The sequence below is a fragment of the Manacus candei genome, unplaced genomic scaffold (genome assembly GCF_025592945.1).
Source record: "Manacus candei isolate 608988 ecotype Guabito, Panama unplaced genomic scaffold, ASM2559294v1 h1tg000036l, whole genome shotgun sequence".
NCBI classification, from domain to species: Eukaryota; Metazoa; Chordata; class Aves; order Passeriformes; family Pipridae; genus Manacus; species Manacus candei.
Genome location: NW_026138084.1, coordinates 2,021,391 through 2,048,159, shown reverse-complemented (window position 1 = coordinate 2,048,159; position 26,769 = coordinate 2,021,391). Strand labels below are relative to the sequence as shown.

At 43.7% G+C, this 26,769-nt stretch overlaps 2 protein-coding genes across 8 annotated transcripts in view; both read right to left on the bottom strand.

Annotated features, from left to right (window-relative positions):
- The window catches only part of LOC127473546 (T-cell surface glycoprotein CD1b-3-like), a 180,453-nt gene that overhangs the window by 63,906 nt on the left and 89,778 nt on the right, over nucleotides 1-26,769 (bottom strand). The window lies entirely within an intron of this gene.
- The window catches only part of BICD2 (BICD cargo adaptor 2), a 79,225-nt gene continuing 59,008 nt past the window's right edge, over nucleotides 6,553-26,769 (bottom strand). Inside the window, exons 4-9 of one of the 6 annotated variants that reach the window (XM_051793246.1) lie at nucleotides 26,271-26,723; nucleotides 24,712-25,731; nucleotides 23,505-23,656; nucleotides 11,759-11,969; nucleotides 10,168-10,231; nucleotides 6,553-8,671 (exon numbers count right to left, since the gene is read on the bottom strand). In XM_051793246.1, the coding sequence (XP_051649206.1) occupies nucleotides 10,196-10,231; nucleotides 11,759-11,969; nucleotides 23,505-23,656; nucleotides 24,712-25,731; nucleotides 26,271-26,723 (1,872 nt within the window). In that variant the 3' untranslated portion in view covers nucleotides 6,553-8,671; nucleotides 10,168-10,195. Of the gene's footprint in view, nucleotides 11,970-23,504; nucleotides 23,657-24,711; nucleotides 25,732-26,270; nucleotides 26,724-26,769 lie in introns of all 6 variants that reach the window. The other 5 variants (XR_007905482.1, XM_051793244.1, XM_051793245.1 and 2 more) reach the window with 5 other exon arrangements.

Here is a 26,769-nt window from a genome sequence, read left to right as displayed (position 1 = left end):
GCAGACCACAGCCAATCCTTCTTTCCTAGAGCTGACTTCCAAAGGGAGCTGCTGAGCAGCTGGGTAATTAAAGAGCACGAGGGATCTTAAGCTGGAAATTTGGTGCTTTCAGCACAAGTGTCGTGCAGAACAAAAAGCAGTTCTGACCTTCGGTGGTGGCCAGACTTGTAAAGAACAGGATTAACAGACACCTTCGTGCTGGCCAGATTCTCCAGCCATGCTGCATAAACTAATGTGCTAGGACAGATTCTAACTCATCTCTCCAAAATTCATGTCTTGATTTGCTTGGGCACTAAGTGTGAAAACCACAGCCAGTAATGTCAGACATTCACAAATTTGGTGGGCACTCCTATCTCTTGAAGCCCATGTGGACAGTTTTCTTCACACTTCTTCAGCCAGTCTTACATTGCCCAGTATGAGCAGCTCGACAGGAGAGTGTTTGTATTTTGTGTCAGGAGCTCCAGGAGTCTGTATCTACACAAACCCTGCAGCCTGGTTTTGTGAACATAGCATTCTGTAGGCACCAAACTTAGTTCTCTTAATGTAACAACACAGAAACTAATTTAGTTTAAAAAATGTTTAAAAGCACCCTAACCTGAGGCCGGTCAGATGTATTTGGTTACACTGGATATGGACATTCAGGTGTTTGGACATTCACAGCTGTGTTTAGATTGACTCAGATATTAATTAGAAGAAATATTACAGAATTGCTAAGGTTGGAAAAGACTTCAAAGATCATCAGGTCCAACCATTCCCCAGCACTGCCAAGCCAACCACTAAATCACGTCCCCAGGTGCCACATCTACATGTCTTTTAAATCCCTCCAGGGATGGTGACTCCACCATTGCCCTGGGCAGCTGTGACAGTGCCTGACCACCCTCTCAGTGAAGAAATTTTCCCTGATATCCAATCTAAACCTCCCCTGGTGCAACTTGAGGCTGTTTCCTCTCATCCTGTCCCTTGTTCCCTGGGAGCAGAGCTCGACCCCCCCCAGCTCCCCCCTCCTCAGGGAGTTGTGCAGAGTGAGAAGGTCCCCCCTGAGCCTCCTTTTCTCCAGGCTGAGCCCCCCCAGCTCCCTCAGCTGCTTCTCATTGGCCTGTGCTCCAGACCCTTCCCCAGCTCTATTCCCTTCTCTGGACACACTCCAGCTCCTCAAGGTCTTTCTTGTCGTGAGGGGCCCAAAACTGCCCCCAGGATTTGAGGTGTGACCCCACCAGTGCCCAGCACAGGGGGACAGTCCCTGCCCTAGGCTGAGGCCACACCATGGCTGGTACAGCCCAGCTGCTCTTCCTGCCCACCTGGGCACACCTGGGCTCGTACTTCCAACAGGAAATCATCCTGTGAACTGAAGCTTAAAAACAAGTGTTATTGGAACCCAGGAGACTTGTGTGAGACATTCTGAAGCCACACACAAACACATTCAAATATGTCAGAGAACGTATTTTCCCCTCACGTGTTCTCCTCGTTTTCTCACACTGCTCCTTCCTTCTGTGGCCTCACGTTCTTGGGCCTCCTCCCGCCCCCTGGCAGCTGATGAACGTGGTGGCTGATCCCTTTAACATGGGGAAATGCACACTGTGCAGTCTGTACCACCAGACTACACTAAATTGCCAGCTGCTTTTTTGGAATTGAGTTTTTCCTAGGCTTTATGCCAAACAATCCGTGCCCATGGAAGATCCAGCTGCTTCAAGCTGCTCAAGAGTCCAGCCTCATCCATTGCTGCCATTTTTTCCTTCCTGCCCCTTTCATACTGTTGCATACCTTCCTCTCTCTTTTTTTTTAACTGCCTCGTGCAGATCACACCCTTTCCCTCTACTTTCTTGTTTCCCCTTCTGCAACTTCCCCTTCTCCTCACCCCACAGGAACACATCCATTTTTCTGTGAATAGGTATTTGGGATGGGCTTTTTTAGCTTTTTCCTTCTGCCTCCATGAAAGTAACATCCCTTCTGAAACAGGACACTGGTGAAAACCGTCCTTCAGAGGAGTGGAAGAAGCAGCAATGAAAACTTTGTTCCCTACAAATGGCACAGGAATGGAAGAGGATTTGTGTGGTGCCCCCTTGCCAGCAGATGTTCTGTCAGGGTTCTTAGCAAAGTGGCTCTGCAGCAAAGAGAGTCTCATTTTACACCTCTGGGAAGAGCTGTCCAGAAGACAATGAAGAGTCTAACCCAAGTCAGAGAAGGGATGAGAAAAGCTCATGATAACAGTGGCTCTAAGGGGGATAAGCAACACAGGGGAGGAAAGGCCTGGATTCTTACCTTGCTTCCCACTACCCAACCAGCTTCTGCAGCCAGATCAGAAAGGCAGAACACAAACACCCCCTTTAGCTCTCATCCCTTCCCTGGGCTGCAATTCCAGTTCTGCTGTGGACTGCTGGTGACTCAGAGGGACTGTGCACACCCCTGGGAGCCCAACTGCAAATTGTACTGAGGCAATGAAAGAGGCTGCAGCCTCTGCACCACGGCTCCTAGAAGTGTTCTCAGCTATTCCATGCTCCTGTGTTCCAATTAAAGGCTGAACAAGCTTTTAGCAAGTATTTTCTTGCAGAAGGCGAACATTCAATCAGCAAAGATATATGTATATTTCCTTATGTTATTTAAAGAAAAAAACAACCACCTGGGCTTTCATCCATATAGCACAAAAAGTCACAGATGGAAAATTTTCCTCTTCCCTCCCTTTTTAATATCAGAACTGAAAGCAGGAACTTAAGAAAACCATAAGCCCTAAACACCACCAGCAGTGATGCAGTGTCAGGCATGGAGTTTCCTTGCAGCCTATAGGAAGGTGCAATTCAGAGGCATGTAGAAGGTGCCACCATCACTGATGGACTGCCAGCAGCATGGCAGAAGGTGCCAGCCACCGTGACCTGCCCCAGCACACAGCCAGCAGGCCTCACCCACCAAGGTGGTTTTGTTCCTGCAGCTCAAAAACAAATTACACGGTGGCCAAAAATGGGATTCGTTCACACTGTTCTCAGGCTGCCCAGTTACCCCTCCTGTTATTCAGGGTAGAGCCTCTGGAGTCAGGAAAGTGTGAACCCCAGCTTTTTGGCAGCAGCTGTGCAGCACAGCAAACCTCTGGCACAATATAAGAAATATATGAAGCCATCAGAGAGTGTCCAAAGGAGGGAACAGAGATGGGGAAGGGCCTTGATTTGAAGCCGTGGGAGGACACTGAGGGCACTTGGTGTGTTCAGCTGGAGCAGAGGAGACTGAGGGGAGACCTCAGTGCAGTTCCAACTGCCTGGGCAGGGGCAGAGGAGGGGCAGGGACTGAGCTCTGCTCTGGGGGGACCAGGGACAGCAGCCAGGGAATGGCTGGAGCTGTGTCAGGGCAGGCTCACGTTGGATCTCAGCCAAAGGTTCTTCCCCCAGAGGCTGGTTGGGCACTGCCCAGGCTCCCCAGGGCAGTGGGCACAGCCCCAAGGCTGCCAGAGCTCCAGGAGGGTTTGGATGATCCTCTGGGGCACAGGGGGTGACTCTTGGGGATGGGCCTGTGCAGGGCCAGGGGTTGGACTGGATGATCCTTGTGGGTCCCTTCCAACCCAGCACATTCTGGGATTCTGTGACAGCAGGAAGCTGATGTTCCACTGCTGGATCAAATACTTCACTCTTTATCCCTTGGTAAAGCTTTGAGCTGCATTATTTTGAATTCCAGGGTAGAAGGCACAGAGGAAAATCAGCTAAGGAACATTTGAGAGCAGTAGAAGCCACCTGAATATTTAGTCAATATAATTAGGAATAAGGATACAAACCGTCTTAGTTAGGAACAGTCTCATCAATGGAAATTAAGAGAAAAATGTTTGTTATTAGGAAAATGCCAAATTGAGTGTTTTCCCTAAATTTGAGGTTGCATAGACCTGAATGCTGGGAGACTGTTTACCCTAAAATTTCTGCATAAAACCATGAGTAAGGTTTCATGGAGAAGGTAAAGGAGAAACTATCTTTTCAGTGTCAAGCAATACAAAACAATGCATTCTTAAATGAACTGTTGTTTTTTCTTCTCTCCTTAAAATTAATTATGAAGAATTTTAATTCCTCAAATAGATTACTGTTTGAAAGCAGAAATTATCTATTTCAATAAAGATCTGAAAACACTGTTATTGAGAATAATGGATCATCCAAGTGCTAGCAAGAGTTAATTTTAAAAAGTTCTGTTCTTTTAATATCTTTTTTTGCCTCTTATGATCTCTTTAAAACCATATACTAAATAATCAGTTTGCAAATTTTTCCTGCCTCATGTAGGTAGCCTTAATCAGCAAGTAGCACACTACAAACATTGTCCCAGTTAAACTTCAGGATAGACTGGGTTTTAAGTAAATTTTAAATTTCCTCTCAGGTTTTCTCCAGCATAATCCCAAAAATCAACTTTCATTAGAGTGCTCCCACTCGGTATATTAGAAGCCAACAAACAAGCTGTATCCAGATGTTCCAGATGTTGAGTATTTCAGAGGCAAAGCTGTGGTTTTTGGAGGGTTTTTTTAACGTAATTACTGGACCTAAGACATTTTACAACCCCCTCACTTGATAATTATGAAACCTGGCAGCTCAGTTCAGGAGCAGCATGTCCTGAAGTCACAGGGCTGGGCAAGGTAAGGGGCAGAGCAGGACTCAGGTTACCTTGGTATTTCTTGTGGAAATTTGCATTTGTATCCCCCCCTCCTTTCCTGGGAAAGGACTGCAATGCCTGTAGAAGAAAAGAAAGGACTAGGATGAAGTCATCTTTTGAGTGGTTTGTACATGAGTGGTTTTCCCAACAACCACTAATGAATGTTTGCTTGAAGCTTTTATAGATAAACACTCAAAATAACACTCAAAAATAATAATATAATCAGTGATATTAACTAGCTATTTTGCTTGGGTTTGAGCTCACAGAGGTGATCTTCACATTTTTTAATTGTCTTTTCTAAGTTCTTGGGTGGCAAAATACCTTTTCTTGGTCCTGCAGGGCAATGTACTTCATCACAAGAATGTGAATATATTTTTGAAACTGTAACTCCTGTAAGTATTTGTGTAGCTGAGTGTTACCCTCTTACCTAGCGGGATCTCCAAAAAAGCACCTTTGTCTTCATTTTCATTGCCTTCATCCCACAAAAGCAGGTACAGGGGGACTTCCAGGTCTCCTCTTGTCTTCAGGCATCTCAGTACACCCAGAAATCTGCCTTGCACCTCCTCTGGGAAGTGCAGCTTCTTTTCAAGCCTTACTTACAAGAAACAAAGGGCCACTGCTGGATTGCTGACTCCACTGCAAGCAGGAGTGTGACATTCACTGGCAGATTCCTTTCCTGGAGACTGACTCCAGCCACATCTGCAGCTGGAATGCAGCTGGTGACCCACCCTCCATGTCTGCACAGGCAACACTCCCCCCAGGCATGGAAGGGAATTTTCTACACAGAAAAGAGTCAAAGAAATGGATGTTTTAATTAATAGGCATTCACTAGACAGGCTTTTAATCTCAATATTCTCCTTTAGTTCTCTCATTTTCTTTCTTGCTAAGGCATTCTTGAATCACACTGTTCAACTATTTAACAGGCCTGGTCTCAATGCAGATGGATTTACACCATGTTTCTTCCCCAGATCATCCTGCAGGGTAAAGCTCCTGTTTTAGAAATGCAGAACTCTACAAGCAGGGCTCTGCTAGTTCACTGCACACCACTGAACAAGTGTTTTCAATGCCCAAGGAAGAACTGGCATCTTGCTCTCCAGGTATAAATTGTGTTGAAGAGCTGGTGTCATGCAGCTGGACTGCTACCAGGTAGGCAGGAACCCTACCTGGGGACAGAAGAGCCATTAAACTAGAGTATAAAACCAGATTTAATATTTCTAGGGGCCAATATCAAGTCATCTCAGAGGTCCTTTCCAGCCTGGCTGATTCTATGATTGTGTTGATCTGGGAACATCTTTGTATTGAGGGGGCAAACCTCAGCCTTGCCCTCAGACTTGGGGCATTCTCCTTCAGGGGCTTTTTGTGAGTTTGTTTTGTTGAATCTACTGGACAAACATCAACTTAATGCTTTTTCACAGAATCCCTGACTGGTTGGAAGGGACCTTAAAGACCATTCATTCCACCCCTGGGCCATGGGCAGGGACACCTTTCACTAGACCAGGGTGCTCAGGGCCCTGTCCAGCCTGGCCTGGAACACTGCCAGGGAAGTGTTCAAGCCCAGGCTGGATGGAGCCCTTGGAGTACCTGAGTATTTTGGAGAGCAGATGAGAAATGAAGATGTAATTTCAGGGTGACGTGTCACCGCTGCCACCAAAGCATTAAGTCCTACCCTTCTTTAACATGCACCAGGTACGAGTGTTTGCAAAGCTATTCAGTGACACACATTAAAACAGCCTGAGCCAGGCCAAAAATAATCCAGGAAGACCTCACGGAACAATAGGGGATGCTTCTCCCTGAATATGAGCACAAAGAATTAATTTTCCAGCTCTGCAGCAAACTTCATGCAAAGTACCCAGCTTCTCCCAGACAAAAATCACTGTATATTTGGCCTCACGCTGAAAATCACTTTGGCAGACGACTTAAACCACAAAACCAAGAGGCAGAACACACAATTCCTTTTCTCTTTTATTGCTCCTGCCAATGTGACCACCTTTACGCAGGCACATTGCCTTCCTACATTAAACACTGTTTCATTAATCTGGAAGCAACGTTTTTTTGCCCTCTACCCCCTCCTAAGGTTATCCAATTAACAGGCAGTTATCCTTTTAAGAAGTTCTCACATTTTCTCTTTAACTTTTTTTTTTTTTCCTCAGGTCTGTGTAAAGGTTACTTGGCAAGATTACATGCATACGACGTTAAATGGAGACCAACCCACCACTAAAAGGTAATGCACATAGAACATAATACAGTACTTTGACATCATTTCAAATAAATACCCACATACAAATGTAGTAATTTTAAATGCAACAATATTTCTTATGAATCAATACTGTAACAGAAGATGGAAATATAAGTCCCCACATCTAGGAATAATAATGCTTTTTCCAGCAAACAGAAATCTCTTCCACGCCATCAATATTGGTTCAATTTGTCCTTTTTTATTATTTTTTTTTTTTATTTGAGGAGCGGGAGAACTCCCTCCCCCTCCAGCCCAGGTCCCAATTTAATCATTCCCAGGAGCCTCAACAAGCCCAGCAAGGGGCTGGTTGATGCGCTTTCTGTTTGCTGAAATCACACTTGGGTACAACATGCAAGAGGAGGTGTGGATGTGCCGGGACCGCCGGGCTCCGGGACCGCCGGGATCCGGGACCGCCGGGATCCGGGACCGCCGGGATCCGGGACCGCCGGGATCCGCCCGGGGCTGTGCCCCTGCATCTCTCAGCTCTCCAACGTGAGCCCATTTGGTTCCCGACCTGGGGTCGGGCTCGTTTAGCTTTGTGGTTTTTGTCTGTTTGTTTGTTTGTTTGTTTGTCTCTACCCCTGAATTTGCACGGTGAAATATCATTGACTAACAGAATTTTTTACAATTCCTCGAATATATAATCTCTCTCTAAGCAAGACTACCGTTAAAAATGTGCGAAAGGGGAGTTCACTTTGCACTTATTGCTCCACGTCTTCAGTAAATTCCAAACCCAGCCATTCCACTCCTCCTAAGTGACAGGACTTGGCCAAACACTACTCTAAGAGTCTCCCTTCAAATGATCAAAGGCACTACTGGCAATAATGAGTGACAGAAAGGCGCTGATAGATAACACCCTATCATTGACCACTTCAGAATTTTTCTTTCTAAATGTACCACAATTTGGCACAATAAAATGAAAAAAGTAACACAACAATTCCAATTTGGAATTTCACTGGTATAGTTGTATAAAATTCTGTTAATCAATAATACTTCAACTTCCTAAAACCCAGGAATTCTGGAATTTATAGGTAATACTACTTATTTAATATTTTTCAAGTGCCTATTACTGTTTTAACCAGAACAAAGTCAAGTTTTCTTCTTGTTACATTGAACTATTCCTAAGAATAATAATACAATATGAAAAAAACCCCAGAATTTGAATACCCTGGATTTCTTAATGAACATGGCAGTTAAAAAGAAAATCAGTAATTTAAACATATAAAGCTTAACATTTTATAATAATAAAAAAAGATGCTGAAGCACAGCACATAGTTTAGCAGAGCTCCTGTTTTTTTGTTGAAACTCTTTTCTAATCACAATCTAGAGCCCCCCCAAAATCTCTGCCACATGCTGATATATAATTCATAAATCACAAGTTCCAAATTGGAGAGAGACTATGAGCACAAACCACTGCATTTATATAAACTCTTCTACATAAGGAATTAAAGAAGCTAAAGAAAAATATCAAAAGTGCACAGGTTTAACAATCAGGTAAAAAAAAAATGAGCATCTGCAATGAAATAAATTCCCCCATCCGACATTTCTAGGAGAGCACACACTAACATGGTTACATTTGAAGTAGGTTTCTTCAGCACTTGTAAGGTTTCTTACTGCAGCAGCACTTATAAGTAAAGCTTGTTTTTTTCATAGCTTCAGGCAGAAAGGGAAGGTTTCAGGTAGTATATAGGAAAAGGTGTTTTCAAAAGTTAGGATCAGGTCAGTGGTTTCCACTCTGCAATGGGCCACCACTTTGAACCAGAGTGAGGAAGGCTAAGAAATGCTGTTGCACTGTTGGAAAGGCCTTCTCCAGGGACTACTCTACAGCTGAAAAATGGAAAAATAAAATAGCATTAGAAAAAAAAAATATCAGTGTTTATTTCTCAATTAAAAGAACTGAAAACACAAACCTATGTGCAGGTTAGTTGGTTGGGGGTCTGTTAGCTGGCTGGGGGAGCAGCAGCCAGGCCACCTTCCCAGCTGGGTGAACAAGGCTCTATGGGCTCAGCCTGGAAGCAACAGCTTTGCAGAAAGAAGGATTCTTACAAGTACTGAATAAAGCTTTGCTGTTCAAGCACGAGTTAACAGCCATGGGTGCACAGGAAATGTTTTCAGTGAAGCTTTAGGTTCTCCAGAAACATGCAGGTCAGTGTGTCATGCAGGCCTATGCAGAGAACCATCCAGAAGAGCCTGCTTGCAGAGGTAGGTGATGGCTTAAGGAATTTTCCATGCTTTATCCCAACCCATTAAGACTGACAGGAAAGACTTACACGGCAAATGAATGTCCCAAAAAAAAATTAAATCAAGAATTAAAAGACTCAGTCTTAAATATTCTCTAAAAACACAAACAGCAGGATCAAGTCACTTTACACTGTCCCTCAGTTCTTTTCCCAACAGGATGAACCATAATGGTGACAGACTCGAAGGGCAGTCAGGCTGGCTTTTGTGGGTTTTAAAAGATTCACAGAAATGACTGAAGGTGGAAAGGACCACTAAGATTACTGGGTTAATAGCAGAATTGTTCATACTTGGAACTGAAAGAATGAGCCAAGTCTGACAGCAATAGTCACCTATCTGGTAACACCGAAATCTTTACAGAAAATTCCAGGTAATTTGAAAAAAAAAACCACCCTAACAATGCATTCAATTATGCAACCTAACAATGCATTCTCCAGTTTATCTTTTTGCCATCATTATTTTGCAAAAATACTGTCATTAGAGACATGGAAGCAGTGAAAACTGTTTTAAAGCTCCCTACCATAGCGGAAGCAGAATTGTAGCTGTGTCTACTGAAGCAGAGAAGGTTAGCACTCAAACACCTGCTTTCACCAAGTATTTTTAAAATGTACTTAATGCAGGAATGAGAAGAATAAAGGCCTTTTGGAAGATTGTGCAGCAAAAAAGAGAAAAGCAGGATTGAAAATTGTAAAAGATGCCTCTTCTAAAATATCAAACCTGCTATTTAGCAATATTAAAGCTCAAATTCAGGAGAATTCAGTGTTTTCTAAAAAAAGTAATAACAGACACACAGGGCCTAGTTTCTAAACCCAGAATTGCAGTTTGTTTAAACTTCCCAAGCAGTGATGTTTGAGCAACATATCAGAACTGAATCACTTGGGGTTTTTTCCCTCCTCTCCGTATCAATAAATACAATTCTGGCTCTGGGTGGAGGCATTCCCACGGTTCCCAGCTTTGTAGCAAAGTTCCATTTGTTTGAAGTCTCATTGTATGAATTTCTAGAAGACTTCTCCCCCCCACCAATACCCTGAAATATCTGGGAAGTCAAAATCTCAGGTGGGAAAAGCAGCTGTGCTGTTTATTACCTTCTGTTAGCACTGGGATGTCTCCTGACTAGGCAGAGGCAGCGTGGGAGCAAGGGCTGAGCATCTATAGGGCCGGGGGAGAGGAGCAGAACCACAGCAGAGGGTTAGGATGGCTTCAGGGACTGCTTTTTAGTAACACTACAGGCATACAAAAGTCTTTGAAACAGAGTACAAAATGAACAGGGCTTTACATTAAAATAGAGTCTGAGGCTAGGCACTTGGAAACTCCGGGTTAAACAAAGGTCTGTGCCTTGCAGGGCGCTCCACAAATTTTCCACAATTTTAGAAGCAACGTTTTCAATCTTTTTTTCTCTTATGTAGGCACCAATTACGAAGTACACTTTTAGACTACCAAGCTTATTGTAATTAAGTGGCTAAAAAGGCCCCTTAGCAGTTCAAAAGCAGACAAAGGTTTATTTGTTTTTAAAGATTAATAAGTATACTAAGCTACTTCATAAATCATTATTAGCAGAATGATCTGGTTCAATTTCCTGTGCCTCTAATGTAGAGCCCTGTGAAACACGTGCTTGCATACAGAATGCAATATCTTCTGTGTACCTTTAAAAAAATGATCAGAGCTCTGCAATGTTACCTATTTAGGTTAATACTGAAAGCTGTTTGTGACCAACAACGCTAGACCATAGTCACATCAATCCTACACATACATGTTGTGTGGCTACAGTGATACCTCAAACAGGTTCTTTCCAAAGTGTTATGCTTTGTGAAGAGCAACATGAAACCACAAAGATCCTTTCGAGACATAATTTCTTCAAGTGGAACTGTGTACCAGGTAGGATCCCAAATCTTAAACCTTTTAAGTTTTATATCAGATGGGGAAAATATTGCATATTTTTAATATAAATGTGCAAGTTTCTTCTGGTTATCCCTCTGAAGAGAGGGAAACAGGGCATAAATAATGTACCCTACCAAGTGTTTTTCTAGCTTTTATAGCCTATAAAAGCTTTAGGACTTTGGTCAGTGGTGATACAACAGCAAGTTTTTAACATCTCTCACAACAGGCAAATTGTTTGATTCCAGTTTCCAAATACTCTCTAATTTTGATGTTTGCTTTTCACCACTTCATAAGCCACAATAACAAGGAAGGTTTTCTGTTTGTTTCTGCCTGTGAAAGCATTTACTGAAGTATGCTGCAACCCTGGAGAAAGGATCACATTTGTGCTATACAAACTACAATTAGTAACACCGGATATACTCCATCAGGTGTACTCTTAACACTTACCATAAACAGCAAAACCCAGACATGTTAATTGTGGAAAAAGCTAGTTCCTTTCCACTATTAACCTGTTAATAGCATCCCCATACTTATGCATTAGTTACAGTTAAGAACACCATAATACAGTCAGTATTACCTGGTTCCACAACATACTAGTACAAGTCAACTCACTGCGACGTTAGATAGTGGGGATTTATGCTGACAGTTACAGCATAAAATAAGATGCAGAACACGATTTTTATTTTTTTCTAGACACCTGTCCTAGTCACAATAGATCTTATATTTCTCACTATAGAACACCTGGTTGTTGAGGACGGACCCTTCAGGCCTGTCTCCGCAGGACCGAACGTGACTTACGCTGGGGTTACTGCCCTTGGCTTTGGAGGCGGATTTTGTGCGCACCCTCTTGGACTGCTCGTGGTCCAGCTCCAAGTGTTCCAGGCGCTGGGTCAGGGCCAGTTTCTGCTGGATAGCCATCCGCAGCAAGGAGTTCAGAGTCTTCTTCTCATCCTCGGCCGCCGCCAGTTGCCGCTGCATTTCGTCCAGCTGCGTGACGTACTCGTCGCACCTGCAACGACACACAGCGGCCTTCAGCAATCCCGGCCCCACTGGGAGCCACAGACCCCTGCTGTCCAGCCTGTACCAGCAATGCAGCCACGTGCACACACCCCCTTAAAGAGGAACTTCATCAAACCTGTGGGAAACCACATTTTCATGGGGTTCTTAAAATCCCACGCTCAGCACTCCGTGTGCCTTCAAGGTGGAGTGTAATTAAGAGCCTCCCTGGAGGATGGAAGTGTGGAGTTTGCTGTGTCTGAAGGGCAGTGAGATGTCCTCTCACAGCAAGTACAACCCACACAGTCACATTACTTTTGTCTCTGCTTTACAGAGATCACAGTGGTTCTAAGCTTCAGGCTGTAAAGGGTCTGAAGGGAGCAGCAGGAATGCTGTGAAATGGCCAGTGCTAAAATGGCCACTAACACCAGCTGATGAGCACCTGACCTTTGCCATTCCTTACTTTACACAGAGTCCAAACAACAGATCTCCAGTGGTGACTGAACAGCAACTGTTAAAAATAAGCATCTTTAAAAATTCTACTTTAGCCCACTCTGATTCCTAATGTAAGAATTCTACAAATAGTGGATGTTTTCTCAATAACAAGTGGTCTTTATATAATTGTTTTTGCCACTGAAACCTATTTTAAAACAATTAAAGGAACTCAGTGTTACTGGCAAGGCTGTGGTGAAGCTATATGGATGCCTCAAGCTGTTCTATCTACAGTCATTGTCACTGAGCCTGGAAGCTGCTTAGCTTGCACCACAGAAAACTTAAAATATTAATGTCTTTTTGTGTAGATGCATATTTACTGCACAGAGGCAGTTATGCATATGGGTAGAGAAATAAATATTTATAGGTACCAGCTGGAATTTACAATGGTCCTTTACAACATCTTCATAAAAACAAAAGTATCAGTGGAGAAGCTCCTTTTAATATTGAAATGGAAGAGCCCTTGACTTTAAGGGATATTTACTGTCATTAAGTAACATAAAGCAGACTGGAAAAAAACCCCACTACAAAAAAAACCTGCATTGATATGCAGATTCATCAGCTGTGCTCATACTATCAAGCCTCTAATTCTGCTCTCCCCAACTTTAAATAGCAGGATTAGGCCTATATTCCTAAATATATTTGCTTGGGAAGAGAAAAAGGAAAAAGAAAGACCCCCTAGAATTTTATTTTTGAACACACGTGGAGATTAACCAGTAGCCCAGAAATATCCATATAAAACTGCATGAACTATAACTGTGCTGCAACTTCAGAGACCAAGAGGTTTTGGTGAGTTTGGGACCCCCATGTGCACAGGAATCTGTCCCCTCACATCTCTGGGCACCCTGCTCTGCAGTTCTCACAGCCTATCCCACACTGTGCAGCCCAGAGGAAAACCACTGAGTGAGGGGTTTTTCTTTTGAAGAAAACAAACCCAGGGACTTGCTGGAAGCCCAGCACCTGCCAGATGGACTGACAGGGCACAACCAACCCCTCCACCCCAGCAGCAGAAGCAGACTCAGGGACAGATCTTGTCCCATAAACCCATTTAAGCTCTAGAGAGGAGCACAGACTGAAATAGCCCTGAGAAGTCTAAAAAGGGCATAACAGTCCTGCTCTCTGAGGGAGGGCAGCACCATCTCCAGAAGGAGGGCATGGCCACAAAGCTGAACAGCTCAAAGCACCTGGTGACCCTGTGCCCTGCTGCTCCAGAGGATTAGAGAGGTGTTTTCTTCCCTTAGGAGTGGGAAGGAGGCACAGGCTAAAGATTCCTGGGAGGCCTGAGGGCTGTGAGGTTTCCCTCCAGCTTTCACACACACTCGTGACATTTGAGGTGAAAAGCCAAGTCTGGTTATATCAAAAGTGACCTTTTTCTGCCCACACTTCAAATCTGGTTCCTTCCAAGCTCCACTGCTGCAAACCAGGGGAATGTCCAGACAGTGTTACCAATTCCTTGAGGAATGGAATGCGATTGCTGCAGGAAAATATGACCTGGTACTAGAGTGGGCTGTCCCTGCTCCCCTTATTCCATTCTCACTATTACCCTCCCAAAAGATCTGGGCAAGGTGAAATTATAAGGAGGTTTTTCCTCCCCTTTTCCAGCTTCTTTCTTGTGAATCAAAACGTATCCACTTTTTTTGTACAGACGGGGCCCTAAAACTTTCAGCTCAGTGAAGCAGTGTCAGGACTGCTGCTATCTATTGATCTGATTGGCACCAGAGAGGTGCTAATCCAAGCCAGACATGGCAAGGGGGCAGATCTCTTCCCCCCACCCCATTTAGAAGAAGAGATGATGAAGAGATAACAAAACTATGGCAGTAAAGCAGAGCAGGGACTGCCCAAGTGGTCTTGCTCATGTCCTGATATCACTCCTGCCTCTTGATCAAGCACAGCCAGTTGTGCCAAAGCCAGTGGCTGACTGGTGGCACAGACAGATGCCTGGCAGAGTTTAGAAGGCAATGAAGTCTTTCCTATGTGAGCCAAGTTATAATTAAAGCCAGGATTTTGACTCCAAAAGATTATTGTAGCAAGTCATTATCTCATCAAGCTTCCTGTTAGCACAAAGATTTACAACATCAAATAACTGTGCCTAGAAATGACAAGGTATTCACTATTTCAAATACCTAAATTAGCTTTTTTTCCCCCCCTCTGTTTTCCATAAAATTATATTCAGGGAGTTTTTACTTCCTTTCACACACAAGGGAGGTGTTATCAGTAGCAGCCACAGTTTTTAACTGTGCCTGAGCAACTCTTCTCACCTGTATAGGAGGGGACTGGGCAGAGGCAGGACTATGAACTACTCTGCCTACACACTGCCCTGTGTCCTGAACCTGGTTTGCTGATCTTTAAGCCAAAAGGAATCACACAGCCTCAAAACTGAAACCTTGTCCTGGTGCAAGCACAGCTGTCCAGGGTCAGAGAACACCCCTGTGCAAAGCACAGCAATTATTCACTGGAACAAAGGGTAAAGAAGTTCCCTAGAAGTGGCTGTAGAAGCTGCATGCAGAAGTGGACTGGGATCTGCCCCACTTCCTTCCTTCCTTCCTGCTGCTTGCTGACTCCCAATTTAATTTTCTTAACCCCCCCAAACCCCAACAATGTAGCCTCCCTAAGCATCTAAGGCAGCACAGCCTCTGGCACTGCTTTGGCAGGCAGCAGCAGCTCTGGCAGCACATCTTTGTGTTGTGTGTATGTATATTTTCACTGCTTTGCAGATAAATAATAAAAGCTCCTTCCCTTTTACAATTCCATTTGCCAGCTGCTAAGCTACTTCCCAGCTGTATATCCAATAAAGTCAGAATAGAAGACGTCTTTGTTTTAAAAACACCTTTGAAAGAAAATAATTAAGCTTTCATGCTTTTAGGAAGGATATGAAATTAGCATAAGCCTGTTGTACTTTCACACATTCACAGCTTTAAGTGGATAGTGAACACAAGGCTTTAATGCTGCCCATTTTCTTACTGTTGCAAATTAACAACAACAACAAAAAAAGAAGCTTAAGGAAACTTCAACTAGATTTTTAAAACCTTCATCAGCTAAAACAAATATATACAAGGAGGAAATAAATATCCTAAGTGTTAAATATAATGATGAGAAATTAAATACTCTAAAACACTCTCTGAAGCCAAATTATTGAAAAACCCAACAATGGTTTGTGGCATTTTCCAAAGCTGCACACCACTGCTTCCCACAAACACCAGTTGTGCCTTATTCCACAGACCAGTTTATGTAAGATTTAGCGTGTACTAGTTTTAATACCATTTATAGCTAAATTCACCAGTAAATCAAGGTCTGTTTCAGGGGGGAAAAAAAAATGATGTAACCAAATGCACCTGGGCATAATTATATTTTTCCCTCTCCTCTGCAATCAATGAGAACCACGTGACAACTTCCAAGGAAGCAAGACAGATGTGACTGAAGAAGGCATTAGAGAGAAGCATCAGCTTCTTCCACCTTGAGAGATTAGACTGCCAATGCACATAAGAAATTCAAACATGGAGGATTAAAATCACAATTTTTCAGCTTTATTAAAAACTGGGAAATGTATTAGCAAAGGCACAGTCAAAATGAGATGTAAATGAGCACTGACTGCATTCGGCTGTAAGAGATCAGCCATGTGCTGTTTCTAACTCTTTATATATAGGAATAATATATGGTTTATATAAGGAATATATGGTTTTATATAAGGAATAATATATGGTTTCCCACACTAATATTCTCCAGGTCTTGGTATTCCCAGGTGCAGCGTCACTGGAGTGAACCTACTTCTGCTTTAAATCCTTTCCTCACAACACCCCAGATTTAGGCAGTTTACAGTTACAGATAAGCAACTTCAAGGGAATGGAAACCTTTAGCCAATTGCTAATTTGTGATTACTTCCTCAATACCTTGCACCAAAAAAACTCACCTGAGTTGTATTATTTGAAATAAATAAAACCTGTGGCCTTTATTTGCGTGATTTACTGTGATTTTCACTATGAACAGAGACTGTTTATATCCATCTATAGTTTTCTAGAACCTTTGTAATCAGCCACGTGTAATCAAAGTGTGTTGGTAAAAGCTAACAAAGAAGGTAATCAGACCACAAATCTCTCCTGTAGTTTGAAACATGTGGGAAGAATTACCTTCTGCACTGAGAAGAGCAACCAGCCTCTCAGGGCAGGACACTACAGCTCTTCCCAATCTCCACCAATAAAAACTCTCAAGGAGAGATAATAAACTTCTATGGCAACGTTGCTCCTCCTAGAATTCAAAAGAAAATGCCTTTCCTTTTTTATGTTTAAAGGTTAAAAGTAATAGTCTTATGCCACTAGATTAGAAGTGTAAAGCTATCACACATGCAGAACATTTTTCCCAGTTCTTCACTGAAGGAGTGGCAGGGGGTGGAGGGTCTAATCCCAAACTCATGTCATCTCATGTCATCTCTCTCCACCCCACCCAAACTGTGCATGTGCTTTGCTTTTTACAGCCTACCAGCACTGACACTTCCTAGGAACTGCCAAACAAAACCAAGACTTGCCAATCTGAAACACCAGGGAGACAAGTAACTGCTACTGCAGTGATGCCCCATATTTCACAGTAACTCACTTTCCACTTTGGTTAGAACCAAAAGGGCAGACAGCTGCCTAACAAGAGCTGGCACAGTCTTTACTCTGAGGAGTTCTCTGCACCACTAACATTTCATAGGAATAGCAGGTCACTCCTGAACAGCAGTGACCAAGCAGAGCACCAGGCACATGGGAATGTGGTGTGGACACAGCCACTCCAACAAATCCCTGGGAGAAGAGTGCTGCAACCCCAGTCCAGGGTCTGTCTACAAGGGGCACCTCCACCAAGGCTGAGTCTGAACATAACCAGCATTTCTTGTAGCAGATGTTTTAATTGCCAGACACAGTCTAGAGCAGGCACATCAGTGCTGTAAACATGAGTATGTGCACAACATCCCTTGTGGGTTTTGTAGCATGCCCATAGGACAGTGAATGCCTTTGTCCTGCCTGCATGTCTCCTTCCTTTCATGTGGCTGCAGGCAGCCCAGACCTTTTTTGTCTCCAGACATCATTCATCACTTCTAGACCTAGCACCAGAAATAGGAGGCAAATGCTGTTACTCCCATCTGGGAATCCCATTCTGGAAATTTTTAAAGTCACATTTTCTGTGTCTGGCTCCTCTGACCATTTATCCTATGGGATATTTTTAGAAAAGTTGAATGCTTTACCATGTGGAGTCCACTGCCAAGACCCTTTAGCTGTAACTCTCAATCCTGTTCTCCACGTGACTTTAAACTCCTCTATATTCTGCAGGCCTTTGATATCCACAAACACAAGAATATTTTCCCAAATGCTTTGAATTCTTGGAAAACTGACAAGAGTGGGTTTCCAGGCTAATGTATTTTTCTCTATTAGAGAACGACAGCTCACTGCTAGTTCCATATGTTGTAATCGTGATTTTGTTTCTCTATCAAAAGTACTATCTTGTCATTTTAGTCTCTTGTTACATGCTCTCAGTTTTTCCAGTATGTTCTAACAGTTGCCACTTGTCCCCTTGTTGACCTGTTGTAGTTTGTCTCTCCCTTTATTTACTGTTTATGAAACACTGGAACATGGGGATAGCCATTAATTACATTTGGGCACACTTGTTTTCTGCTTTCCAAAGCCTTCTGCTCTGCTAGAAGGCTTTTATTTTACTTTAGAATAAAATTCTTTATTTCTTTATTTTAGAAGAATGAGAAATGTCTTGTTCTCTTACTTCCATTGCTTATTCTCACTCTCTGGAAAAGAACCAGAGACTACACGAACAGCAAAGCTGAGAAGCCTGTGCCTTTCACCAGAGGAGTGAAGTTGTATCCTAAGTCACTTCTCAGAGCCAGTCTGAGTCCTATCAGGGTTTATTAGGACAAGTGCAACTTCATATGAATGTAATTGTTTGGTGCCTGACTCTCAGCAAACACCTGGGCTGTTTTTAGCCTCCTTTACTTCATCCTGACAGGCTGTAACCTGTCACACAGGAGGTCCTTCTAAAGAGAAGTGATTTTGGCATCCTCCATGAGTGCATGTAGGACTGAGCATGCAAGGTGAAGAGACAAGACACTTGCAGGCTATATCCAAAGACAGAAAACCAGCAAGAAAACAACAGGGAAGAGAAAGATCAAACCCCATGTTGTACTTGCACTGTGTATGGTTTCTGCCATTTTCTATATTTAGTAGAATTTTTGGAAGGATGCTTACTCAAATCCTAGCAAATTAAACTCAAGGAAAACACTAGCATAACAAAATAAAATAACCTTTGCTTTTTAAAATGCAAATTTGTGTTCAAACTGTCTCCTTGCTTAACCCATGACAAGTTTTCCCAGTGCATTCTTTCCTTGGCTGTGAAGGGATGGCCATGCTGGCCTCCTGCCCTACATCTAATCATCCTTCAGGGACTTGAACCTGAATTGGTGGTGGATGAATCTGTGGAGCTGTGCTTCATCAGCACTGGCAGTGCACTCTGGAAAATGCAGCTTCAGGGGTGTTCTCCAAACAACTAGCAGAAACCTACACTTTTCTTCCTCTCTCCTTCCTCACTGAAAATTTATACGAAACAAACCTCACACTGAAATTTAAAGTCAGATTTTTTCTCATCTGTTTTGCCTCAGTACTTTTTCCCCTGCAATCAATTTTAAGAAACCTGAGGTCAGATTTGCCTATAAGGTTGAAGAATAAATTGCTTACAGGCAACCCAGAAACATATCTTGACCTACAAGACATGGAAATCATGCTTCACTCCTACCCTAAATCATTAGGAAACTGGATATATTCACTTCAAGTTCTCTCAAAGCACTTGGGAGCAGCTCTTTGTCTAGCAAAGAAAGGAATCAGTCTTTCTTCTGACAGTATTTTAGAGGAGGATGAATTAATTTATGTCAAATTTGCCACTAACCCTCCTGCTCACACTTAAGTAGGGATTTATATTCTCCTGTGTTAAAAAAAAATCTTCCCATTTCCTTAGCCTACTAAATGGAGGTTTAAAAAAAATAATAATGCAAAACCTACCATCAAATACATTTTGGAGGTCAAATGTTTTTGCCAGGAAAAACAAGCACCAGCTCCTGGCTCTCTGCTCACTCTGAAGTGACATGAATAGCCCCAAACCCTGCTCTGGGACCCCCTGTTCACACTCACTGCTTTACCCCTAATTGGTGCTGGTGGTCACATTAAACATTGCAGGGCATTGGTCACAGTAAACTCAACACTCAACACCTTGAAAGGAGCCTCTTGGTTCATATATACTTGAACAAAGACCCAAGTGAAGTGAGTTAACTGCAAATATGTGTGCTTTGTACATTACTCATATCTTGACTTATTCCCCTGTATGACAACTTCATTTTAGGCACACAGTGCTGTCTAGGGTGCTGCAGCAGCCCCTCAGTGCTGGGAGCTGTTAATCTGTGCTGTGCAAGCCTTCCCTTGTCTCCAGCAGAGCTCTTATTGTATTTCCATTACTTATTAAAAATAGCTGGTAGTATTGTCAAATTAGTGGGATTAACCTACTTTAAAAAGGAAATTAGGTCAGTTACTATATTCATGCCCAGCCTCCAACTCTCATGTATTGTTACAGCTCTCTTGCATCCTACAGAATGGGAGTTTTCCTGTGGAAAATACATATTTTCTTTGTTCCACACTTGAACACAACACCAAAGCAAACATGGAGGGGGTAAAGGCTCCAGCCCTCCTTATCAGTCTCTTGGCTGTTAAGAGGTCCTCCATTTGCAGGCTGCTTGTGACAGTGAAGACAAATTAGCCTGTTACATTCCTCTGATATTTGAAATGCACCTAAAAATCACACTCCAAAACAGTTTTTGAGCTTATCTCCACTAAAGCACCTAGGAACACCCCTTCCAAACCCACCTCCAGTGAAATGGAGACTTGGATGAAACAGCCACTGAGAGGAATGCACTTGGCCAACCACCAAGCTACTAATGCTCCCTGACCAGGGACCAGGAGGGGAAGGGGTGACAACACCCTACAGTACTAGGCCATAAATTCAGAAATTACAATTGTTCATTTAGGCAGGGGAGTCTGTTGTGCATCTCCAAACAGAGCTCACTCCTCCTCTGTTCACCCACGACTCCCTGTGAGAGCACATCAGGACACAGCTCCCGAGTCTGTTCCTTTCAGCAAAACTTCTATTCTGCCTCCAATTTCCCCATGCCAAGGAATCTTTGTCACTGTCTTCCCAGGAAAAGGGTAAGATTGACTTCTAGAGTAAAACATCAAGAGAAAGACAGAGAGAGAATTACCCCTCTGGCACTTCTCTGAGAATTCTTCCTCTCCGAACCAGTTCACGACCACCCTCTCATACTGAGGCAGGAAAATCAACATACTGCAGTTGGGTGGAAGTTAGCCAGCTGGCTATCTGGATCTAGGAAAAATAACTAGAAGTTAACTGTATGCTTTTTCTTTTTCCTCCCAGCTTCAAGCTGATCTACAACTAGCAAAGAGATTGCAATTTCTGCATATTAATTACACTCCAGAAAGGGAGAGAGAGAGGAAAGAAAGTAGGACAAATCCAGACTGCACAGGCCATTCCTTTCCCTGGCAGAACGAGCTGCCACAGTTAAACCTTTAGCATTCCTTGGTATCCATTTCACTTTCCATTATTCCATGCATAGGTACTGCTGAGAAAGGCAGAATCACAAGGAAGCCGAAGATTACTCAAGGAACATGAGAGCTCCTGTAGAAGCACCCCCAAAAATGACTGTACAGAGAAGTCTCAGGAATCCTCATCTGCATCCTCATGATTCCTTACCATGGTGCTCCTTAGCAGGTGACAGAGAAAAACCTTTTGTGGCTTTTTGTTTTGTTTAGTTTTTTCCAAGTGTCCAGAGAGGGCAGAGAAGGAAGCAGCACAGAGCACATATAGACTCCCCCATCCCTGTGGCTTAGCTTAAAACCAGGTGTCCAGGTTATGTTAAATCAACACTGTGTTGATTATGGCAGTGTTGATTATGGCAAATCAACACTGCCAGGGCTGTGCCTGTGAATCCTACTGAGATGAAACTGCCCATTTTTAGATAAAAGTTTCTCTTTTCCTGTTTCCCAGGACTATCTCTGCACAGGAGCAAAACTGAATGCTCCTGAGCTGTGAAGGAGACTCAGAATGTGGAACATGGTATTGCCTCAACACTCCCCAAAAGAATTCTGTATGCAAGAAGAAGGAATCAATGACAGCAGCATGCACAGCAAACCAGCATTTATCACTGCTACAGCACATGGCATGTCATGTACTGGGACATGTCATGTGCTGGGACATGTTATGTGCTGTGTAATGTGCCATCACATGGCATGTGCAGCACAACAAGGGAATCAGGCCCAGCTGGAATGGATTTGCAAAAAGAAGGTCCTGCTTGATCAACCTGATCTCCTTCTATGACACACTGACCCACTTAGTAGATGAGGGAAAGGCTGTGAATGTGTCTCCTAGACTTCAGTAAAGTGTTTGGCACCATCTCCCACAGCATCCTCCCAGAAAAACTAGCTGCTTGTGGCTTGGATGGGTAAAAATCTGGCTGATGGCTGGGCCAGACAGCTGTGGGGAATGGAGCTAAATCCAGTTGAGGTGTGTCACTAGTGCTGTTCCCCAGGGCTCACTTCTGGGGCTGGTCCTGTTTAACATCCTTATTGATGATCTGGACGTGGGCACTGAGTGCACCCCCAGTAAACCTGCAGACAACACCAAGTTGTGTGGGAAGGTTGATCTGCTGGAGGGACCTGGACAGACTCAATCAATGGGCCGAGGACAACAGCATGAGGCTCAACAAGGCCAAGGGCTGGGTCCTGGTCCTGCACTGGGGTCACAACAACCCCTGCAGCTCCAGGCTGGGGGCAGAGAGGCTTAAGAGCTGTTTGGCACAAAGCAACTTGGGGGGGCTGGTTGGCAGTGGTTGAACATGAGCCAGCAGTGCCCAGGTGCCCAAGAAGGCCAGTGGCATTGTGGCCTGGATCAAGAACAGTGTAGCCAGCAGGACTAGGGAAGTGATCATCCCCCTGTACTCGGCACTGCTGAGGCTGCACCTCGAGTCCTGTGTTCAGTTCTGGGCCCCTCACTTTAAAAGGACACTGAGGGGCCGAAGCACGTCTGGAGTAGGGCAACAAGGCTTACAAAGGGTCTGGAAAACATGAGGAATGGCTGAGGGACCTGGGTTTGTTTAGACCCAAGGAGGCTCGGGGGGGACCTCATCACTCTCTACAGCTCTCGGACAGGAGATTGTATGAGGTGGGACTGGTCTCTTCTACCATGCCTGCAGTGAGAAGACAGGAGTAAATGGCCTTAAGCTGAGACAGGGGAGATTTACATTAGATATAAGAAAAAAAAATTCACTGTTAGTGTGGTCAGGCATTGGAATAAGTTGCCCAGGGAGCTGGTGAAGTCACGTTCAAGAACATCTGGATCTGGCACCAGGTGATATGGTTTGGTAGCTACAGTGGCAGTGCTGGGTGGAGGGTTGGACTTTATGATCTTCAAGGTTTCTTCCCACCTTGATGATTCTGTGATTCTATGTGTCAGCAGGGGTTTATGTCTCTTAACACCACGAAGCTTAACTAAGCAGTAGAAGCAAGTTCCAAAGCCATAAGCAACCAAATCACCTCACACAGGTCAATGAAATGATAGATTCCAGCTGCAGGATGGACAACCTAAGAATAATACGTTTGCAACATCTTCACTTTTTTCTAGGTCATTAGGGTCAAGCAGAGTCACATTTTCAGTGCATAATAAATGCTCATTTTGCATTGTTAAATGTCACTCTTTCTCAGAGATAACGGCTTCAAGAACCAGTGATAATCTCCCACTCCAATTCAGTGAATATCACCACAACAGCTTGATGTTTTGTAGCAGCTCATTACATCCCTGCATGTTCCTCATCAAGAGGAGCATGTCACAGACACACACTGTAAACAAGGATCTCGGGAAAAGGCACCCACCCCTCCACTCTCTGCAGGGGTGGGTGGGGAGGATGTCCAACTCTTCCCCACACCAGCAAAAAATGAGGTTTTGCAGAGTTCACATGGTTTTTTACCTTGTAGCAAACATTGCTCTCAGGGAAGAGAAGGTGGCGGCGTCTTCTTTCAAAGCCTTCAGCTCATTTCGCAGCTTCATCATGGTCTCTGTAACCATCGCTTTCTCATTCTCATACTTGCTTTTTAAGTTGGCAAGGGCTACCTCTGCAGTCTGTTGGTGACCAGGAAGAATGGAAATGCAACATTTAATGAAACTCTTCACCAAATGGCTGGCTAAGAGATTTCTAATCACTACTCGCATAATGAAACATTTACTTTGTACTGGAATGTTAAACTCGTGGTCAACTTTCTTACACGGATAAAATAAAACTTCATTTCTGAACACTGGGAACAAACACAGGAGTCTCCTACTCCCATTAACCGTGCAGCAACATCAAGGAAGTTACAGAATATACATGCAGGGACACCTCCAACTACTATAATAAATTAAAAGTTTATATACTTCAACACAAAGGAATGAAACAGCCTATTTAGTATCTTGATATTTAAATGCATTTGCAGTTCTCTAACCCTTATAGCATTTTGCTTGTCTTACATTTGGGACACCTTTATTAAAATGTGCACAAGAAAACAATGTATCATTCTTAAACAACACTATATACCTTCTTTTTTTAAAGACAACTTCAATTTCCATTGCTTTAACTGTAGAGGAGATGACAAGGAATGTCATGTGGCATTTTAATGGCAGTTATTTTAATCTACTACATTGCTAATGTGTGTTGAATGTCACAGACCAATCCCCAAAGACTAATTTTATCTTTCACCCATTATTTTGACCATGTTCTTATATTCCATCCTCATCTTGGAAGGCTCTCTTTTATTTTGCAGTTTGAGAGGAAAGAGTACTTAAGTTTCAGAACTCTTTAAGGGTAACTACCAGAATTCTTTCAAGTGAAAAATAAGATTTACCTCTTCATTTTAGGTGCCTTACATTAAACATAACCTGATGTAATTCAGACAAACAATAGATTGAAGTCTCAATAAAGTCTCATGTGACAACTGAAGTCAGTTCCAGCCACAGCTCTCAGCTTAACAGAGCTGGGTGCCTCTAATGAACGGCCTCCTTCAGCCTCAGACTACACAAACATCAGCACCCAAAGCCCCACAGAGCTGAGGGAAGGGTAGTGTGACCTCAAAGACAAATTCCTTTGTGTTTCTGACCCAATCCCTGACATTGTGACCTTCACACCTGTAACACCTGGTTACCTGTTTGTTGGCCTTCAGCACAGTTCTCAGAGTTGCTATCTGTTCCCTCTTGGTGCTCAGCAGGGACTTCAGCTTCAGGATCTCTTCCATGAGGGCTTCCTTGTCTTTGTCCACCGCGGGCCCAAGTTCTTGAGTGGCAACACGCTGCCTGGACAGCTCGGTTGTCCTGTCCACAGCAGCCTGCAGGTGTTTGATCTGGTCCCGAATTATGGCGATCAGGTTGTAAATGTTCATCGGTTCCTTCCGGGGATCGGACACAGGGGATGGCAGAGATGACACCGGGGATGGGCTGCTGTCACCACTTCCATTCTCTGCCTTTCCCAGCTCAATAGTTAACAGCCCTTTAGAAAGAAGAATGGGAGACCTTCTTCCCTTGGCCTCTGGACTACTGCGCCCACCTTTACCTTCCTTGTAGTAGTCCAGCATTACTCTGTTTGGAGTTTCATTGTTGCACATGCAGACATGGTGGTACAAATTGGCCAGCTCTTCACTGAAGGTGACTAGTTCATCTTGGGCCACGCTGAGGCTGCCCTGTGTTTCTCCAGCAACATCACTGACTTTCTTCAGCTCCTTCTCCAGCCTGGCCACCTGTTCTCTGTCATGCCTACTTGACTTTTCCAGCGAGGTGATCTTTTCAGTGAGAGCTTGGTTCTCGGTCTCATATCTACTCTTCTCTTCCTCATATTTAGACTCACATTCTTTATATTTGGCCTTCAGATTTTTGAGCTCTTCTTTTAGGTCAGTAGTTTCTGCCATGGCCACCTTGTACTTGCACTCCAGGATCTCTGGCCCATTGATGTCAACCTCATAATAGTCTCCATCTTCGTGGCTGTCTCGGTCCTTCTCGTTGTCAAGGGCAGACTGATGCTCCTTGCTGGCCTGGAGTTTCTTCATGGCATTCAGGTTTTCAGTGAGCCTGCCAACTTTCTCATGCTGCTCTGAGAGGGCCCCCCGTGTATTTTCCAGCTGCTTCTGAGATTCCTGTAGCGTTGTTAACAAGTTTACCTTTTCTCTTTCCATCTGAAATGGGGGAACACAGACATTTACATGAAGGGAACCGTATCACTTAAATGGTTTTATTCTAAGAGACAGCAACTTAGCCAAGGGTCCATATGGTTACAGTGATCCAATCACTTGCACATTATGGAAAAGGCTATATAATGTGTTCTAAAATTATCTCAAGTACAGTGTTCACTGCCAATTCTTTCTCATTCCCTCTTTAAAATAAATGCACATTTTTACAACATTTATTCCCTAGTTGACAGTCTCATTGTAAAAACATCGTTTCAGCTAAAGACAAGATAAAGTTTATTATTATCAAATAAGTATTACAAAACGTGCAGCTAGTCTATGGGGAAAGCTTGGAACTTCATGAAAGACTCAGAAATATCAAAACAACAAACATTTAACATCCTCAAATTCTAGATCAATCAAAGCCTTTACAAATACAGTATGAACTCTACGGTGGTCACATGAGATACTGAAAAGACCAAAATTACACCCCAAACAAACTCTAGGAGCTATTTGGGAGCACGCCATTCTTAAGGAAACCCATTTACCTGCACGAGCTGCTGTTTCAGCTTCTGGATTTCCGAGATGTTTAACTCACTTAGAAGATCTGAAACCAGACTCGGGGCGGGAGGGAAGCTTTCGTTCTTCTTGGGCGTCGAAGTGCTGTTCTTGCCGTTGCTGAGTTTGCTGAGGCAGTTCTGCTCGAAGCCGTTCATGATCTCATCGTTGTTGGGCTCCGTGGCTTCGTCGCTGAACTTCAGCCCGTCCAAGGAGATGTTCAGGTGGCTGTTGTACATGGAATCGTTGATGTTCATGTAGTGGGACAGCTCCTTCCGGAGGTTGTTCTTCTGCTCCCGCTCCGTCTTCAGCGTCTCCAGGGCCTCCTCCAGCTGGCGCTCGGAGATCTCCTTCAGGCGGATGGCATCTTCCAGCTGGCTGTTGAGAAACTCAGTTTCCTCTTCAAGCCTTTTGATTTCGTGTTTCAGGCCTTCAAACTCCACCTGGAGGTACACAAATGGAGGGGGAAAAAAAAAACCTTTAAAGGAA